Raw genomic sequence first — 19,604 nt, forward strand, 5'->3', positions numbered from 1 at the left:
GTACCACACTTTTTTATCCGATCTGGCAACCACGTAGTCGAAATTATGTTTCATTGCACATATTTCGAATGCTGCCTTCAAAAGTGTTTTGGAACTAAAAGATTGACCCTTCTTCACATCATCCACCAAAGAGAAGCGAACAATATCTTCATTGATCTTCTCTTTGTCACACTTTTTGTCATCTTCACTGTCAGGTACCTCAACATCTTCTTCTGAATCCATATCAGCTGCATCGTCAGACTCCAGATCACTTGAATCATCAGGCTCCATAGGCTCTTCCTCTCTATTAGGCGACTCAGTACCTTCTTCCGCTATGTTAGGGGTTTGAATACTCACACACAACTGCGTCGAAGCTTTGTTCTTTACATATGTAGGAAAATTTCTAACTTGCCGATCACTTACATATGTAAGAAAATTTCTAACTTGCTGATCACTGGTGATGATAACATGTGGTGAGTAGATGCTATTGATCAAATCGGAAGGTAAATAACTCAGCTCTATATTGACCATGTTTACATCAATTCCAAAGTCTTCACACACCATAACCTTTAGGTTTTCAAAGCTTGAACTTGTGTCCAAAGTAAGTAACTTGTCTCCTTTTTCTTCATCAACATGAAATCCCCATCCATTGTTCATCGACGATTTCCACAAACCACATGAAGCATAGATGTTAATCTTCATATTTTTAGAATGACAAAAGTTTGGAAGAACTAAAAAATGAAGAAGAACTTCCACGTTTAATTTCAGAAATCGTGCTATGTTAGAGAAGAAGACTAGATTTTAGGAAACAAAAATTAAAAAAAGAAATAAAAAACATTTAAAAGATTTACTGAATATTTTCTAACCATTTTTGGCTAGATTTTCGGATTTTGTAATTTTATTAGGTAGAATTTGCATTCTATCTGTTTAGAAATTAGAAGGTCTAGTACAATATTGTATACCACCAATGTAGACAAAAAGATAATTCGAATAATGCATTTCCTACCTTAGTAGATTAATTAATTTTTGTAGCGCATCAAATCTACCAGTTATGTAGAGCATAGAGGGAATGTAGATTTTATATTCTTCCCTAGTAGTTGTTAATGTTTTCGGTGTATTGCGCATTCTACGGTTGGTAGATCACTATGTCTTTGTTAGATTATATATTCTAAACCTCCGTAGATAGTAGATCTCATTTTCTAACACCTTTACCCTATTTTTGAAATTACTATTCAAACATTTTTTGAATCCAAATATATTTTTCTTATATGCAGTTGCTTATCTACATCAAATGTACTATTTTCCAGATTTTTTTTTTATTTTAAAAAAATTGATATGAATTTTTATATACAAAAAGGTAGTGAATGTCCAGAAGTAACAAAAGTTGATTTTATTCTAAGGGAACAATACTTTAGTTTAGTTGTTATATATTGGCAATTTTCCCATAAATAGGAGATTTCGAAAGATAACCACTGTCTACATCAGGAGCATACGAAATCAGTCTATTCGGTGAAGATAAATTAAGTATAAAAACAAACCAAAATAAACCGATAGAAATTTAAACGGTTATGCATTAATAAAAACAATGTATTATAACTCGGTTCTTGCGTAATGAAATTACAAATAAGTATAATGAAGTGTCGAAAGTTAGTTGACTTGATAGACATTGTGGCAATCCTATGCTTGTTTTTTTAGTACAATATGTCCTCATCTTAGCGACGTATATAGTTCTCATCAGCTCTCTTCTATGTGTTTGGGAATTTGTGCTTTGAGCTTTTGACGCTATGACCTGAAAAAATGATAGTAGATAGTTAATGCACTTTATCATTTGCAAATGTTTCTCAATTGTAAGAGAGGTATCGGTTGTGTGCAAATATATATCTGGATAGGACCCTTGTATTATATTTCATTACACTGTTCTTTGTATTACTCATACATACCTGTGTCTACTGTAAAGTAAAATAAAATAGATATATTATTGTGTTGTATTTGATAAGAGAATACAATATGCATATATATAGTGGTAACACTAACATAATGTTAACACTAGATAATGCTAACTTTCCTAAACACTTAATGTAAATATGGTAGAATATCTTGAGATTAACTTATTCTTCAAGTCTTTCCTTTTAGTCTTCATGGTCTTCATGAGTTTCATGGCTTCACAGTCTTGGTCCGTAAGATACATATCTTCCGGCCCAACATATCTCTAATACTCCCCCGCACGACAAACGTGGGATGCAACACGCAAATCTGCAATCACAAAGCAGACCACGTATGTCGTGGATACTATGTCGAGGAAAACAAATCAGTAGGTTCCTCCAGGAATAAACTTCAACTTAGACAATGAGAGATGAAAACTTCAGCTCTTCTTTGGTCTTGACAATGGGAATACATCCCGTGGGCGCAACTGCTGCTCCAAAAACAATCGTCCTTAACTTGGACAGTCCATAAATCGGACTAAAACAGACCAAAAAACATGAGCGTTCTACTAGAACTCTACCGTAACGGTTAAACTATAACCAATAAAATCTCAAACTATAATAAAACAAGACTGACATAAACTTTGAGAAATTCTAAACTATAGAAAATCTCTAACAAAAAATAACCCATGTGAAATCACAAACTCATAAACCCACTAGGACTTTTGATAATTCTTGCATGCAGCCGTCTAAACCATAACTATTGCACGTAACTAATTAGAAATAGAAAACAAAACCTAGTAACTTTACTAAACCCCAGCGACTCACACCCACGTTATCACGTCGTCTTCATCGACCGTATCATCACCATCTTCTTCAACATCGCCAACACCAACGATGATCATCATCATCAAAGCTTAAAACTTATAATGCGGAAGCTTTAATTTTGATCCCTAAGAATCGAATGCTCTGATACCATGTAAAGTATAATAGAATATGATATATTATTGTGTTGTGTTTGATAAGAGAATACAATATGCATATATATATAGTGGTAACATTAACATAATGTTAACACTAGATAATGCTAACTTTAACACTTAATGTAAATATGCTAGAATATATTGAGATTAATTTATTCTTCAAGTCTTTCCTTTTAGTCTTGATGGTCTTCATGAGTTTCATGGGCTTCACAGTCTTGGTCCGTAAGATACATATCTTCCGGCCCAACATATCTCTAATAAATATTAATATGTACGTTTGCACATAACTTGTAACTAGTCTTGGATGGTAGTATGGTTTTTAGATAGTCACCGAATAGCCATTTTCTTAAAAGATGCACGTCCCATCTAAGAGTGTGCATTCGGATATCTGGATTTGGACAGGATATTTCCGGTATAGCCATATATTCGATTCTAGAGATTTTGGTACCGATCAGATGTTTTCTAGTTTTGGATTGGGATCAGTTTGAGTTCGGTTTGATGTTTACTTAAAAATCCAATTTATTTAGTTTTAGTTTGGACCTGGTTTAGATCCGGATTATATCCAACATATTTAGGAATATCAAAATTTCTCATTTAAAATCTGAAATGCACAAAATAGCAAAAAATACTCGATTTATCTAAAACAATGAATATATTCAAATTTATAATTAGAATTTTGAGCATGTTAATAAATATAAAATATTAATATAGCAATTTTATAAGTAAATCTTTATACTTTTGATATGCCCGGGTATCCATAATTTTCTGTTAGGATTTTGAACCGGTTCTTGGGATGTAGAAAGTTAGGTACATGTCACTATGTCAGATATTTATATTAGATCGAGTTTGATTTGGTACCTTCAAATTGGGATCAGTGACATCGGTCTAGATTGAATCTTCGGATCCGGATATTTTCCCGGGCCTACTTCTGCCATTGGATGTCTAAACAAATGCTTGCATATGCAGTTAACAAATCTCCCAAGAGGAATCCATGAGTCGGTACACCTGATCCTTTTAGGTCATCTTAGGGTTTACACGAGTCGTAGTACGACACTTATTAAACCTAAGTCACAATTAATACCAACTTCTTCTCAATCCAATCGTCGTCACTAGAGCTTGCATCGTAATCCCCCAAATTTTTGTATGTAGACGCACTAAATTCTGGTGACATCTAACATTGATTAATTATTTTAGATTTGTCTATTAATTTTTGTATGTAGACGCATTAAACTCTGGCATCCATATATTTTATACAAACATGATAACGTGCTTTTGTTGCTACAGGATATAAATTCCGTGTTAATAGTACTGTCACAGTTGGTAAAGTATTTTATACATGGTATAAGAGTTATACATATATATGCTGCTTTCATTTGAATGAAAAAAATACACTTAACATCTCACACAAATCTTTTATCTTTCTCATTAAAGATCTTGTTAAACTTCCACAGCTTCTACATAGTATTCGTTTCATATTTCCATATCCTTTCAGGGGAAGGTCCAGGGATGCATATATGGGGTAAAGTCATTTGCAGAAGTCGTGGCTCCATTTGTATATAGTCCATTGACAGGTATGTGAAGATATGAGAGTGGACTTACAATACCATTCATTACTAAGTTCTAATGAAGACCTCTGACAAGTAAATGATTTGAGTTTGATATAGCGTTGTTTCTCTCCGACAATGCACCGTTCTATTTCCCTGGATTCAGTCTTCTATGCGTCGCCTTATCTTTGGTATATTTTACATTTTCCACCATCTTATCCACCAAAACTATGTTGATTATAAATGTATATATTAGTTATGCATGACTAATATTTACTTACATGCACAGATGATCGGCTTCCTTGTGAGTCTTCAGATAAAAGATGTTCCCTCTTCGTTAATGAACAAAACAATTAGCAGCGCTTCAAACGAGGTAGCTTGACAAGTTAATAGTTCATGAAGCTATATGTATATATATATATAAACTATATATGCTGTGAGATTTTTGTGAATGTAATGAATGTTCTAAAATACCAATATACTACTATTAATCTTACGACATAATTTTGTCATTGTAAAGTAATAGCAAAACAGTACATTTTGTTGAATTTATTTTTCCAACTACAGAAGTTTCATGAATTTACTATTAAGCAGAATTCAAAACAAATTAAAAGACAAATGGTACGCATTAGCGACACAAATGTCACAACGAACATATTTATTTTATATACACATTTAGTTCATAATATATAGATTTATTTTATTTTAGAAACAAAAATTTCACAATTGTCATATTTATTCTATTTTTATATACAGTAATTCGTGACTACTTAATAGTCAAGTTAGAGATATTGTTAGCCGTGAGTTAACTGGTTCGGGCCTAGCGAGTTGACATAAAATAAGAGATTAGTCACTAATTCGTAGTTTTAAGCATTTGGGTTAAGTATCCATATTATATACGTACAATACTTACAATGTAACTCGCCGGTGCAGATGATTATTATGATTCTCGTTAAGCTACAACCATGGTCGACCTTTGCATTTGTTATCTTGTTTTTCTTCTCTTTTAATTATGGGTGGGCGTTCGGATAACCATTTTGGTTTGGTTTGGATCTATTCAGATTTTAAATTTTCAGGATTAAAAATTTCAGTCCCATTCTGACATTTATAAATTTCGGTTCGGGTTCGGTTCGCATCTTTGCGGGTTTGGTTCGGATATAGATAATTCATTAAAATTAGTTTTAAAAAATAATAAATCATATAATTTAAATTTTTTTAAAAAAAATAATATATAAAATATAACTTTGAATAATTTATGCAAAAATACATAAAACTTAACATATAAATTAGTTTAACTAGAATATTTGGAAAGAGAACCAATAGACATTTCAAATGTTTTTAGTGTTCTGAGAATTGTTTAGATATTTCAGACATTTACTTTTGATTATTTGTATATATTTTCAAATATTTTGAATAACTTCAAAATATCTTATATATTTTAAATATTACATATATTAAAATTAAAAATAATTAATATATTTAATTTTAGATATTATATATATTAAATCTAAAAATAATTAAGTATTACGTGAAATACTTCGGCTTGAGTCGGATTTAGTTCAGGTTTTCTACGTACCAAAATTTTAAATTCGTTCAGATATTTAACTAATTTCGGTACAATTAGTTTTGAATCAGATTGGTTCGTTTCTTGGGATTCCGGTTGTCAGCCCTACTTTTAGTGAAATGACAAAAATTTAATTATACAATCATCTTCTTCCTTTGACCTACGATTTTATCACAGCCACCTCCATCTTTTCTCTCATTTATCTCAGGTTTTGAATCATTTGTGGCTCGATTCTTTCCAATCTTCATAGATCTAACTAAAACAGTGATTTTTAACATAAATCATAACAAAAACGAAGTTTCTTAATTTCCGAGTTAATGGCCGATTATCGTCGAATTGCCACGGTGGTTGGTAGTTGCACATGTAATCGCCGCCTAGGATTAACCGATTTTTACAACATACTATAAATTTAGGATGAACCGATCCGAATCTCCTAACCATCTTTCCTACGTGATCCCAACAGTCCATGTGTATCTATAATACATTTTTCCTGTGCGACCCAACAGTACACGCGCTCCAGATATTAGCTCTGCCACGTCCTTTATTCCTTCAATATTTTAAAATTATTATTCCCATATTGTACCAACACTTTACGAGCCAACTGCTGATTCGTCTCTCTGGCTTTTTAGAGCACGATTAACCAGAGATTCTTTGAATGAAGTTATTATCGAAATTTAAGAAACTGTTTGTTAACTTTTAACTAAAAAAATTAAGAACTGGTTCTTAAATAAAGATTTTAAAAACCGGTTCTTAACTTTTTTAGTTAAAAATTAAAAAATAGTCTCTTAACTTCCGCTAAAAATTCTACTCTAAAAATCCCGGATTAATCATAGTCTAAGATTTGGTATAAACTGGTGGGATGGTACTACTCATATGTACAATGTTATTTTCTGTCAAATTTCGTATATATCTCAATCTGTTATCATTACGTTATAATCAAATTGTTATTTTCATTACGTAAATTTAAATTAATAATAATAAATTGATTTTTGCCATTTGATATTATAAAAACTCTTTTATAGTACTGTTTAAGAGATTAAAATAGTTGGAGTGAAGTTGTTAAAAAAAAAAAGGTTTGGAGTGAAGAAGTCTTCAGCAGCACAATTAATAAGAGCTTCAATAAATTCATTTATATCATCCCATCTCTACACTTTTAACAGACAACACCACTTTCACTAGATATCTTTATTCAAGTAAACAATACACAAAGTTTAACAGAGATGCGGTGATTAGCACAACAACAAAAATAATTAAGAAAAAAATACTACAAGCAAGTGGCTAAATATGAAGAGAATTGGTGTTAAACATATAGCTTATAAGAACAAAAGATTGCGTACCTATTATAAACGTATAGTTTCAGTATTATCATTCTTCTTCTTCTTCACTTCCTTCATCATCACTCTCCTCTTCTGCATCCTCCATCTCAACATCACCTTCATCTCCAAGAATCCACTGTTCAAGCTCATCTTCCTCTGCTTCCATGTGCTGCTGTATGTCAGCAGAGTCCCAGTCGTCTTCCCCATCAATTCCAAGCTCTTCTCCGCGGCAAGAGACCTTCAAATGCGGTCGTCTCCTCGCCAAAGCATCTACAATATCTCTGTTCACACTCCCAGTGATCCCTAACCATTTGAGCCTCGGGAAGAACGGTTTCTTCAGCCATTTGAACGAGAGCTGAGTTATGCCGCCACAGTCGTAAAGATCCAACAAACCCAAGCTGCTCCCAGGACACTTGTCTTCGTACACCCGTGTAGACGCAAGAGCCATGACCGAGGGATCGCCTATCAGTCTGCATTCTCTCAGCTGGAGCTTCGTGATCGGAGCTCCGGATTTCGCTAGAGCGAAAACGGCAGCATCTGTCAGGTTAGGAAGATTGGACACGTCGAGCTCGCGGAGTGCTAGTTTCGAGGATCCATCAAACAGAGTAGTCATGAATTTGTCAGTTAAGTTTCTGCAGCCTCTGACGGATAGCGACACTAGAGAATCCCAAACTCCTTCTCTAAGGTAAGAAAGACCCGTGTCACTCACATCAGTGCCATCAAGAAGCAAAACCTTCAGTTTCCGTAGATGCGAGATGGCTTGCAAGGCTTCATCCCTTATGTTTCTGCACCCTCTCAAATCAAGATTCTCCAGCTTCAGATTCCACGCCAGCTTCTGAACCGCGTGATCCGTCAGAAGATGGCACCTCCTCAGGCTAACGTGGCTGAGCGAGAGAGCGGTCGCTAAGACGTCGTGGAAAACAAGATCGGTCAGTTTAGGTCCGTGGTATACGCTGAACTTGGAGAGGCTAGCGCAAGAGTGGAGGATGGTCTTGAAACCAGCGTCCGTCACCCGGCAAAACCCGCCGAGACAAATGCTCTCCATCCCCAAGCATTTGCCAGCAAGAAACAGCATCCCTTGGTCGCTAACTCGACGGAAGTAAGCAGAGTGAAACTCCTGGCTGCGGATCAGAGAGAGGCGCTTCAGCTTGCCGTTTTGGTTGATCTCCTGAAGCCCGAAGTCCGTGAGGTCTGACAGTTGCCTCGGATCCTCGAGGGGCGCGTCTCTCAGGTCCAGATCAATCAACGACGTGAGACAATTAGATATTGCCTTAACCACAGCATCGGTGATACAATCAACAGAGAGGCGCAGCTGCTGGACGTTTCGGAGCGCGCGGACGCTGTCTTGCCCAGTTGATGTGAGTAGCTGAGTCATCATCCTTGAGGAGATGTGTCCAAGCTCAAGATGGGTGAGTTTATCAGAGGCCAATCCGAAAATGCGGCCGTCATCAGGACGCAAGTATAATGAGAGGTCAAACATGAGTGCTAAGACCTGCCAAGACAACATATATGGTATGGCCCCATGATTCCATTACTCAACGCTAGAGATATAACTTCAAGAAACATTCTTTATAAGTAACGGAAGTAACGGATGTGAGAAGAAACAGATTAACAGAACAATAAACAATAAAGAAAGACACGTGGTTCAGCAATAGGCTACCTCCACGGAGCAAAGAGAGAGAAAGACATTATTACAAACCTCTAAATGAGAGCAACCGTTCAGCAAATCTTCTAGAGCACCACGAGTAACGGTTCGACCAACTTTCTCTGCTACAGAGCCCAAACAGAGTAGCCTAGCAAGCAAGGATGACCAATTCGTCAGAAGAATGGAAAGATTTTTGATAAAAGAAGATGCATCAATAAACAACACACACAGACCTTAGATCCTTGCATTTCCTTCCGATCTCAGAGATGAGATCTCCACTGAAATCGCGGCAGTTGTGAAGAGAGATCTCCCTAAGGGAAGGACGTGCCAGCACGTCAATGGCTGAGTTCCCAAGGCGTCCACAGTCAAGCTTAAGGCTAGAGAGTTGCTGATTCGGAAACAACAACGGTCTAACCGTTTCCATTGACAGTGAAACATTCTATAAAAATTAAATTCTAAAAGTCAATTTAACATAATCTTTACTCATACGATGAAAACCAATCATAAATATATATAAGTTGAAGGAGGGAGAGGGGGACTCACGAAGAGGTGGAAGTTGGGAGTGAAAGTGAGGACACGAGAGACGCAGCTTTTGAGTGTTTTGCAAGTGGAGGCCAACGAGCAGAGAGAGGCCACGTCGAGCTTCGTCATGATTGTCTCCAGGAGAGCCGCTGGTAACATATCGAGGCTTCTCTCTTCATCGAAACCGTCAACATCGAGGACGGCGGTGGTAGCCATCAACGGCGTCTCTCTTCTCTTCTTCGCGGAAACAGTGGAGATCTCTCTCTCTCTCTGGAGTTTTTGTGTTCGATCTGATCCCAAAACCGGATCCACTTAGAGCATGATCAACCCTAACAATCCAAATGGGTCTCTTAATGTTTTTTTAGTAATTAATGATGGTTAAGAAGAAACACTTATTTTTAAAGCTCCACTGGGAGTTTCTTAATTTAGAGTTCTTAAAAATTAAATATTTATTTAATTCAAATTTTTTAAAGATAAAATTTATTTATTATATCGAAAATATTTTAAACATAGAATTAAAAAACATTACAACCAAGATTAGTGAAATAAACGAGAATAATTTGAAAAACCATCTGACTTCAATTGTTGTCTTGATAATGTCCGAATTTACGCCATAGATGTTCAACCAAACCACCTTTCAGTTGTTGATGCATTTGCCTATCACGAATTCTAGTTCGAACACCCATCGTCAACAGTATCAGCCGCACCACCATATGCCAAGAGACGAATCGCTGCTGTGCACTTTTGAAGTGGAGAGAGGCTGAGCCTTCCGAGACAATCTTTCTTTTGGCGGAAAAAATCAACTTCATTGGAGAGTTGATGAACAATACGCAAGAACAATGGCTTGTTCATTCTAAATCGTCTTCGGAAGAGATTATCAGGATAAGTTGGAGTTTCACTGAAATAACCGTTCCATAAACGTACGTTGCCTTCTTCTCGATTTCTTTCGATATAAATTAGTTTTTTCCTCTCTTCTTGAGCACCTAAAGCAATGGTAAAGTTCTCGAAAGCTTGATCAAAAATATTGATCAAAATATTGATCAAAACTTTCATCATCTACTCTCTCAAAATTGTTACGAGAAGAAGATGCCATATATGTGGAAAAAGGAGATGGTGTTGGTGTTTGGGACTAGACAAAGGAGATGGTGTTTGTATTTGGGACTAGACAAAGGAGATGGTGTTTGTATTTGGGACTAGACAAAGGAGATGGTGTGACACAAACAGACAAGACTCCAACAAGACGCTTCACACAATCCGTGACACAAACAGACAAGACGCTACAGACCGTGACACAAGTGACATGCCATAGCTCGTCCGTGACAAGCCTCTTCATTCCCGTGACGAACCGGTTTCTGATCAATTGAAGAAGCCTGCAAAGACACCGTGAAGGAATCAGTAAGTAGAGCAAGAAAACAGAGAGTTGAGACAACAAATTGAAACAGAGACAACACATTTATATCATCCATAAGTAGAACACGAGACAACACATTCAGACAACAATTTCAAACAGAGACTTGACCTAAACTTAAACTAAGTTTAGGCAACATAACTTGAGACAACTTAAACTAACTTGAGACTACTTTGACACAACTTAAACTAACTTAAACGAACTTGAGCATCCAATCTTAAGACATCAATTCGGAAATCAGCTTTTTCTTCAACGCTTCTTCATAGTCGGCAAGCGGTTCTTGCTTTGCAATAAGACTTTCCAGAAGCTTCATCCTCGACATCCTCTCTTTCATGGCAAAATCCTCCTTCTTGATGCTCCACATGGTATCAAACTCAGCCGCCGCCTTCAACTCTGCCTTGGTCTTTTGCTTAGTAAGACCCTTTGAAGCCTTCACGCCCGGGGGGCGAGCCGTTGCTTGATCATTGTTGGTTTCAGTGGCTTGCGAGGTCGATGAATGTGCGGCATCGTCACACTTCCTCCTCAGAGCTTCTCTCGCTTTTAGAAGTTGAAAGCTTGCACCATTTCTGGTCATTGCGGAGCTCTTTCCACGCGTGCTCGAGCGTGAATTTCTTCTGGTGGTTGTTGAAGAAGATTTCATGAGCAAGCTTCAACACATCATTTTCATTCTGACCGCTGCTCTTCTCTCTGGTTGCCGCTTCATACGCGCCACAAAATTTTCCCACCTGATCATTGATCTTGTGCCAACGGTTCTTGCAGTGGGCATGCTCCCTCACTTCACTACCGGCGACCTTCTGACTTGCAGCAAAGTATGCGGCGATTCGCTTCCAGAAGGCACCAGACTTCTGCTCATTCCCCACAACGGGGTCTTTGCTCGTGTTTAACCACGAGCTGATGAGCAGAATGTCATCAGGTGGTGTCCATGCTCTGCGTTCTTTACGTTCTGCGGGAGAGTCTTCAGGCACATGCGAATCTTCACTTCGTTGAGTGCCAAATAGAGGCACTTGTGATGAAGATACTTCGCCAGTATCTTGTCCAAAACCGAAGACTACCTCTTGCTGGCTATTTAGAAGGTCAACAAATTTTGCATTGTTGTTTTTATATGGATAGGAATCCATAAGAGAAGAGAAGAAGGATTAGAAAGCAAGCACGAAGAGGAGAAGGAAGAGAGAGCGAGCAGGAAGAGAAGAGAAGATGGAGATGATAACCAATATTTACAAATGATAAGATAGAGAAGAATGAGATTTCTTTAATAGAGGAGAAGAGACGAACTACCAACCATACGGACTTGACATATATCTATAACACATTGAAGACAAACAAAGCATCAATTTCTATCTTAACTTAACTACCACAACCTACCAAATCAACTTCTATTTAATACCTAATCTAACACTAACTAAAGCATTTATTGTCTTGGTTCAAGCATAACCAGTTTCAGAAGCAATTAATCAAACACGCAGAAGAGAGTTCAATGTTACCTGTATTGCTTTGAAGCCTCTTCTTGGTTTGAAGCCTCCTTCAATCTCATATCAAAAGACAAACACAATTAATATATTACAACACAAGAGATGGAAATCAAAAGCAAACACATAATTTATTTATTAAATTTAACTAAATCATTATTCAATCTCATGAATCTAGAACACAACAGAACAAAGAGATGATACGAACTGAACCGTTCAATCTAGAACACAACAGAAACCATTATTCAATCTCATTATTCAAACTAAACCGTTCTTCCAACTCATGAATCTAGATCATTGAACCAATCCAGTAAACGAGAAGCTACTCAACCAATACGACCTGAAACACGTAGAAATGATGATCGAACCTTTAGTTTGAAGAGAAGATCGATTATCTCTGAAGCCTCTCTTCAATGGCCTCTCATCTGCAATTGAAGAACACACACATAAGGTACATATCTTCAGAGAATACCAACAAGAGCATAATCTAACACATGCATAAACCTTTTGATTGGATCTGACCAAATAGCTTGATTCAAATAAAACCCATAAAATCTCAGAGCTTTACCTTTCGATTCTAATGAGCAGCAACCGTCGATTTGCTTTGTCCTCGACGAGATCCACCGCCGATTTGCTTCGTCGGCGAGGAGAGAAACCCACGATTTTCTTTGTTTCGTCGAGGAAAGGAACCGCCGCTTCGATTCGACTCAGCGACAGCCGATGATTTTCGTCGACGTCGAAGAGAGACATGGCCTTTTTGCTTCATCGTCGCGGAGAACACACGAGATTCTCTCCTTTCTCTCCGCTTCGTCGACGAGGAAACGAAAGGTTTCGTGAAAGTGGAAGAGAGATGTTTTCTTTCTCCCCTCGTTTTCTCCTCCAACGTGATAAACAGGTGACGCGTATCCAACAAGAGGTGTCGCTTCTGATGCTTAATTAAGCGGCGTTGCTAATGTTAATTTTCTTTTTTCATTTTTTTTAACCGTTAATTGCATTAAGAGCCCCCTAAGCCACGACCGTTAATCATGGTCTTAACAAGGAAATCAAACATATTGATTCCACCCGGAACGGCAGCGGTTTATGAGAAGAGAACGAACCTTCCTAAAACTCTTCCAATCCATATGGGCTTGGCAGTCTAATTCCACCCGTAAAAGGCCGGGTCGGGTCCGATTGGATCGTTTACTTTTTAGTTGTCTATAAACTGCTTTAACTTTGCATCTTGTAGCTGTGGAAACTCTTTGGTACTATTCTTAGAGCATCCACAATGGGTACCATTGTGGAATCCTTAGGATTAGATTAGTCTTTTTTTTTTTTTTTGAATTGTTAAGGACTCTTGTGAAAAATATGTGCACAATGATAATTCCGAAGTTGAAATCCTCAGAAAAAAAATGATTTTATTTTTGTGAAATATAATTTTTATATATTGGATGATTAAATATAATAACTTAACATAAAATACAACAAATAAACATAAAATACAATAATTAAACATAAAATACATTAATTAAGCATAAAAATACAACAATTAAAGATAAAAACAATAATTTTACATAAAGATAGAATAATTTCTAATCTTCATCACCAAATTTATTTCAAATATTTTGAATTAAATCATTTTTCAATCGTTCATGTGTTTGCCTATCACGAAGATCATTCCGACTGGGAAAGATATTATTCAGATTTGTTGGCCACTCGGATTCCACCTCTGAACATCTGGGAATGTCTCCCTCTTCAAATTCAGATATATCAATACGAGAGTATTCATCCCGTTCATCTTCGACTATCATATTGTGGAGTATGATACATGCTCGCATAATCTTCCCTATCTTTTCTTTGTTCAATGTTTTGACCGGATTTCTCACAATTGCAAATCGAGATTGCAATACTCCAAAAGCCCGCTCCACATCTTTTCGGGTTGCTTCTTGAATTTTAGCAAATAACTCTTGTTGAGGAGTTTGAGGGAGTGTGATAGATTGGATAAATGTTGACCATTTTGGATATATACCGTCTGTGAGGTAGTACGCCAACTTATACGTGTGTCTGTTGACCACGTACTTTACCCTCAGAGCTCGTCCTTGTAAAATGTCATCAAAAACAGGAGACCAATCGAGGACATTAATATCGTTTAAGGTACCTGGAGGACCAAAAAAGGCATGCCATATCCAAAGATCTTGGGAAGCTACAGCCTCTAATACAATTGTCGGTTTTCCTGATCCACGTGCGTATTGTCCTTTCCAAGCGGTTGGGCAATTTTTTCACTCCCAATGCATACAGTCAATGCTCCCGACCATCCTAGGAAACCCTCGTTTCTCTCCAATATCGAGTAGTCGTTGAAGATCCTCCGGTGTGGGTCGTCGTAGATACTCATCTTCGAGTAACTGTATTATTCCGTCAGTAAAATTATGTAAACACGAAAGTGCAGTGGTCTCACCAAGTCGGAGATATTCGTCAACGGTGTCAGCCACAGTACCATAAGCAAGCAGACGAATAGCTGCAGTGCATTTTTGTAGTGCAGTAAGACTCCACCTCCCGGTTGCATCTCTTCTTTGCTGAAAGAATGGAAAGCACGCTTCTAGGCTATGAACAAGACGCAAGAATAATTACTTATTCATGCGGAAACGGTGTCTGAATAATTGAGTCGAGAATGTCGAATCTTCGCTGAAGTAGTCATTCCATAATTGGTCTTGTCCTCCTTCGCGGTGTCGTTCTACATACGCACGTGTCCTTTCCGGTATGGTTTAGGCCTCCACTATGTCGCTGTATATTTCTTCCACGTATTCCTCGCAAATTTCGTCCAATCTTTCATCGACTTCATCGGATGAAGATGATGACATATCTAGAAAATAATAAAATTATCTATAAGTTAATCTCACATTTTTATTATGGTTTTTAAAAAATAATTTTTTTTTTTTTGGTTCTACATAAGCATATAGTTGAATTGGTGATGATATACATAATATAGCTCTAAGGTGTAGATGATTAAGAAAATTGATGTATAATAAACCTAAAGCGTTATATAATCAACAAAATTGATTAAGGTGTAGATGATTAAGAAAATTGATGTATAATAAACATAAAGTGTTATATAATCAACAAAATTGATCAACCTAAAGCCTTAATATAATCAACTAAAACATTACTAAAGCGTTATATAAAGCAAAAACAGAAGCAAAATGCATACGCAATATCGTACAACTTATATAATCAACAAAAGGGATTAAGTTACCTTACTAAAACATACGCAATATCTTACAACTTGGAGTAGTATCCAAATGTTACAACAACTTTTAGTACCAACAATCTAAAACAACTTCTTCGCGACCAGAGTAGAATCAAGAAAAAAAGGAAGGAAGAAGTGATGGCAAGATAGAAAACGAGATAACTAGCTAATGACACAAACTTATAGCACAAAAAGGACTCCCCGTGACTTGCTTCACATGAGCTACAGAAGAAAACACTTTCACCACTCCAAAGGCACCTGTGACTTGCTTCACTTTTACTGCTAAACCTGAAACATAGAAGACCCGTGAATGACTTAGCAAATCAACAAAAAAGTCAGGTGACTTAACAAATCAACACAAAGACATGTGACTTAGCAACACAAAGACAAGTATTTACGCAAAGCAACACAAAGACAAGTATCTACCTTAAAGAGAATAACATCATAACATGTCAGACATAAGCTTGAGCTTAAGTGATGTTTCCATCTCAGTTAATGGCACTTTTTTGGCTAATAAACGATCGAGAAGTTTCTGGTTAGAGAGTTTCTGTTTAATCTCCATGATGGCTTGTAAACGAGACAACTCCTCTTCTTTCCCACTCTTCTTCTTCTTAGAAGTAGCTTTCGCTGCCTTGACCCCGACCGGTCTGCCCTCTTCCTCGTCTATATCAACCTCCAAGACATGTTTGCGCTTATCCTTCCCACCGTCTTTACATGCTGAGCACCATTTCTGGTCACGCCTCAGCTCCCTCCAGGCGTGTTCCATGCTGAACTTGTGGCCTTGATCCTTGAAGTAGTAGTCTGGTGCGGCTTTCATCAGATCATCATCGTTTTCACCACTTTTCTGCTCCCTCATTGCCTGGTCATAGCAACCAACGAACTTGGAGACATCTGCGTTAATCCTAGCCCACCGCTGCTTGGCTGGAGTAAGCTCTCTCGGTATTGTCCCAACCAGAAGAGGGCTTGCATTGTAGTAGTCGATGATCCTCTTCCAGAACGCACCAGCTTTCTGCTCAGTATTTTTTACTGCATCTTTATTGGTGTTGAGTTGAGCACCAATCAGTATTAAATCTTCTTGCGGGGACCATTTCCTCCTCTCTTTGATAGCAGACTCGACAACAGTCTCACCAGACTCGCCAACAGGAGCTTGGCTACCGAACCCAACAGGCTCAGGTGGTTGGCTACCGAACCAAACTCGTTCGGGTGAATCAAGGTCAATAGGAGATTCACTATACAGTAGGTTACGGAAACCACTGCTGTTATTCATTTTATCTAATGGTTTGTGTTACTCTATTAGCAACACATCCCTTAAATAAGTCAGCTAGAAGAAAGAAAAATTTAAAGCCAATTAAAACTAAGTAGTTAGGCAGATAGAAAGCTCTAAACTAGCATTTATCACCAATCAAATCTAATAAGTTCTCTACTAGTAACACAGAAAGTAAACAAGTACCAGTGTGATAACGTTTAATATCCTATCAAATCTGAGTTAGAAAGGTAAGCATTTAAGATAAAGAGTTTCAGTTTAAATATTTTGTTTTTTTTCACAGAGAATAACATCTAATACTCTAAGCAAAAAACAGATGAAGAGCTTCAGTTTATATGTTTCTAACCTTAAAGACAGTCTCCAGGTCAGATACTCTTGTACTATCCTTCGAAGCTGTTCCTGAAAAACATCAAAAAAAAGTTTTAAAAATTCGCAGATAAACATTCAAAAAACACAAGGATTGAAACTAACCTCCAAGAATTATCACCGCTATTAAAAGTAAAAGGCTCAGCATAAGACAAACACCAAGAATTGTAACCATGATGTCTTCTTGCATAACTCATCACACACGGTTTTCTTGAGCTTAGCCAGCTTCTGGTCACTCTCACGAACTTGATCCTTAAGAAGACTAAGTTGTGTCTCAATGGCACGCATCTCCTCCGCATTTGTATGTCCACCGCATAAGTACTGAAACTGCTGAGGTGGGCACTGAATAGGCTCACCAATGTTGTAGCTACTCTCAGCTTCTTCGGCGTACAAAGCAGCTCCAGCTTCAAGAAGTGAGGTCAAGTCATACTCGTCTGATGAGGAAGGCTGGGTGTAGCTATAGTCTTGTCCCATGTTTCTTTAACCTGAAATTTTAAAATATGTAAGCAAAAAATACAACAACAACAGTCACAGAGCATTTCTCATCAGACGACTAACCAAACAGAAACTAAACCATGGGATCGAATTATTATACATCAAGCAAAACATACAACAAGAAAAGTAAAACAAGACTAAAGCAGAAAAGCTACCACACGGAAGATCCCCTGAAAAGAAATCCGAAGGATCGAGTTTTAAGATTCACAAGAAAAGAAAACCTTGAGTAAAAGCAGAAAAGCAGACGGAGGGATCGAGTATCAGGGAAGATCCCTTCATCGATTGACTAATCGATTGAAAGCAGACATAAGCAGATGGATCATTGATTAAAAGCAGAAAAGCAAATCGTAATCAAATCTATTTCAGTATTGAAACCGTAACTACTAACCAAAATTTCCCCAAATCGATTGAAAACCCAAATCATTTGAAACCCTAACTTGAAACACAAATCCCCAAATCAATTGAAAAAATCAAAACGAACCCTAAATTGACAGGAAAACTACAGGGAACCTAATCTACTACCATAAATCTACAGATAGTATATCAATTTACCTTGGAACTCGAGGGAAGAAGATGGAAGCAGATGGATCGAAAATCGCCTTTTGTTTCCTCGAGAGGTTTTTTTTTTCGATGCTTCAGTCGAATGATTTTTTTTTCCGTCTAAATGAAACACAAACACAACCCCGACCCAATCAAAGCGTGCCAGCTGCTGTAAGGATTAAGTCCTTAAGTTCCTTCTACACGGACTGATCCTTCGCTTATTTGCCTTTTTCATTTATTTTTAATGTCATTACCCTATAATTTCGCACTAAGGACTCACTAAAGCTCCCCGTTGCAGCTGCTCTGATACCACTGAACTTCATTTTGGTAACATTCCCTGAACACACATTGGATTTCTCGTCAGTTTGCTTTATCTTTTTATCTTACGACCATTTTCGTGTTAGGCTTTGCTAAATGATGCTCAAATGTCTGCTTATTGCTAATATTTATGAAAACAGTTACCGTCTCAGCACGATGAAAATCATCCGCGAGAAATATTATTCCTTTGTATGATTTTAGGGTTTAAGATCCCTTGGAGATTCAAAGGATACTAAGGTTAATTACTCTTATACTTGTTGATGAAGAACATATAGAGGCTGACATTTTTTTTTTGAATACCACGAGGTTTGGAAACGAAGCTCATAATCCCTCCTGGCCCGAAACTACAATGTGTAATATTAGTTTAGTCCCATCAATAAATGAATTGGGGACTTCTGACACAATGGTCAAAGATATGATGTTAACATGGATAATTTTACGCATCTAAAATTAACTGGATTGAATATGGGTATAAATTTTAAAATCCATATTTATGTTGGGTAAATACAAATGGGTATTGGTTTACCCATGGATTTTCAATTATACAAAATTATTAGTGTATTTGCATTCTATATACACAATTTTTTCTCTGATTAAGTCAATACCATAAATTCCACACCATAGTACATTTGTTGATAGACACAAAACTTGTCACATTATGTGTACTTACCTAATTTCCAACTTTTAAATGGTTTTTTAGCTAATTGACTCAAATTATTATCTTTCACCATTTTTAATAGATTTAATACTCATCATTTGCTTGACAATAAGTTTTTTCAGCCAGAACCACAAAAACGAGTTTTTCTGTCAAAACCACAAAAACGAGTTTTTCTGCCAAAAACTGGAAAACGAGTTTTCTCGCCAAAAATGAGTTTTCCCTCCAAAACCCGCGAAAATGAGTTTCTGCCAAAACCCGTAAAAACTATTTTTCCCGCCAAAGTCGTCTAGCGCATTATATTTTAGACGACTAACAGGTAAGTCGTCCCAGACGTCTTCCAGATCTAAAAAACCTGCATATCCAAATCGAGATCTGAAAAACCTGCATATCCAAA

The 19,604-nt window shown here is 37.0% G+C and overlaps 3 protein-coding genes across 4 annotated transcripts in view; 1 reads left to right on the top strand and 2 right to left on the bottom strand.

The window, feature by feature from the left end:
• The window catches only part of LOC106313883 (hippocampus abundant transcript 1 protein-like), an 11,864-nt gene extending 6,859 nt beyond the window's left edge, over positions 1-5,005 (top strand). The window contains exons 12-14 of the mRNA XM_013751810.1: positions 4,377-4,455; positions 4,549-4,619; positions 4,718-5,005. Coding sequence (XP_013607264.1) covers positions 4,377-4,455; positions 4,549-4,619; positions 4,718-4,810 — 243 coding nt within the window. The 3' untranslated portion in view covers positions 4,811-5,005. The remainder of the gene's footprint in view (positions 1-4,376; positions 4,456-4,548; positions 4,620-4,717) is intronic.
• A 2,157-nt stretch (positions 5,006-7,162) lies between these two features.
• LOC106319153 (F-box/LRR-repeat protein 10) lies at positions 7,163-13,394 on the bottom strand. Of its 2 annotated transcripts, XM_013757399.1 has the most exons (5): positions 13,380-13,394; positions 9,497-9,786; positions 9,187-9,392; positions 9,008-9,101; positions 7,163-8,800 (listed from the first exon to the last, which is right to left on the bottom strand). In XM_013757399.1, the coding sequence occupies exons 2-5, from the start codon at positions 9,689-9,691 to the stop codon at positions 7,358-7,360; spliced, it is 1,938 nt and encodes a 645-aa protein (XP_013612853.1). In that variant the 5' UTR covers positions 9,692-9,786; positions 13,380-13,394; the 3' UTR covers positions 7,163-7,357. The 2 variants fall into 2 exon arrangements, with proteins under 2 accessions (XP_013612853.1, XP_013612852.1); XM_013757398.1 differs by lacking the exon at positions 13,380-13,394 and having other exon boundaries at positions 9,497-9,806.
• Positions 13,395-16,011: 2,617 nt separating this feature from the next.
• LOC106314240 (glutathione S-transferase T3-like) lies at positions 16,012-16,836 on the bottom strand. The gene has a single exon (XM_013752149.1). The coding sequence runs from the start codon at positions 16,834-16,836 to the stop codon at positions 16,012-16,014; it is 825 nt and encodes a 274-aa protein (XP_013607603.1).
• Positions 16,837-19,604: the final 2,768 nt, after the last annotated feature.

Source organism: Brassica oleracea, chromosome C9 (assembly GCF_000695525.1).
Source record: "Brassica oleracea var. oleracea cultivar TO1000 chromosome C9, BOL, whole genome shotgun sequence".
NCBI classification, from domain to species: Eukaryota; Viridiplantae; Streptophyta; class Magnoliopsida; order Brassicales; family Brassicaceae; genus Brassica; species Brassica oleracea.

Excerpts from the sequence above, each read along its gene's own strand:
- LOC106314240 (XM_013752149.1), bottom strand. The coding sequence starts at position 16,836 with ATGAATAACAGCAGTGGTTTCCGTAACCTACTGTATAGTGAATCTCCT.
- LOC106319153 (XM_013757399.1), bottom strand. The coding sequence starts at position 9,691 with ATGGCTACCACCGCCGTCCTCGATGTTGACGGTTTCGATGAAGAGAGA. Across the intron at positions 9,393-9,496 it reads CTCCCAACTTCCACCTCTTC|AATGTTTCACTGTCAATGGA; the intron begins GTGAGTCCCCCT and ends TAATTTTTATAG. Across the intron at positions 8,801-9,007 it reads ACGGTTGCTCTCATTTAGAG|GTCTTAGCACTCATGTTTGA; the intron begins GTTTGTAATAAT and ends TTGTCTTGGCAG.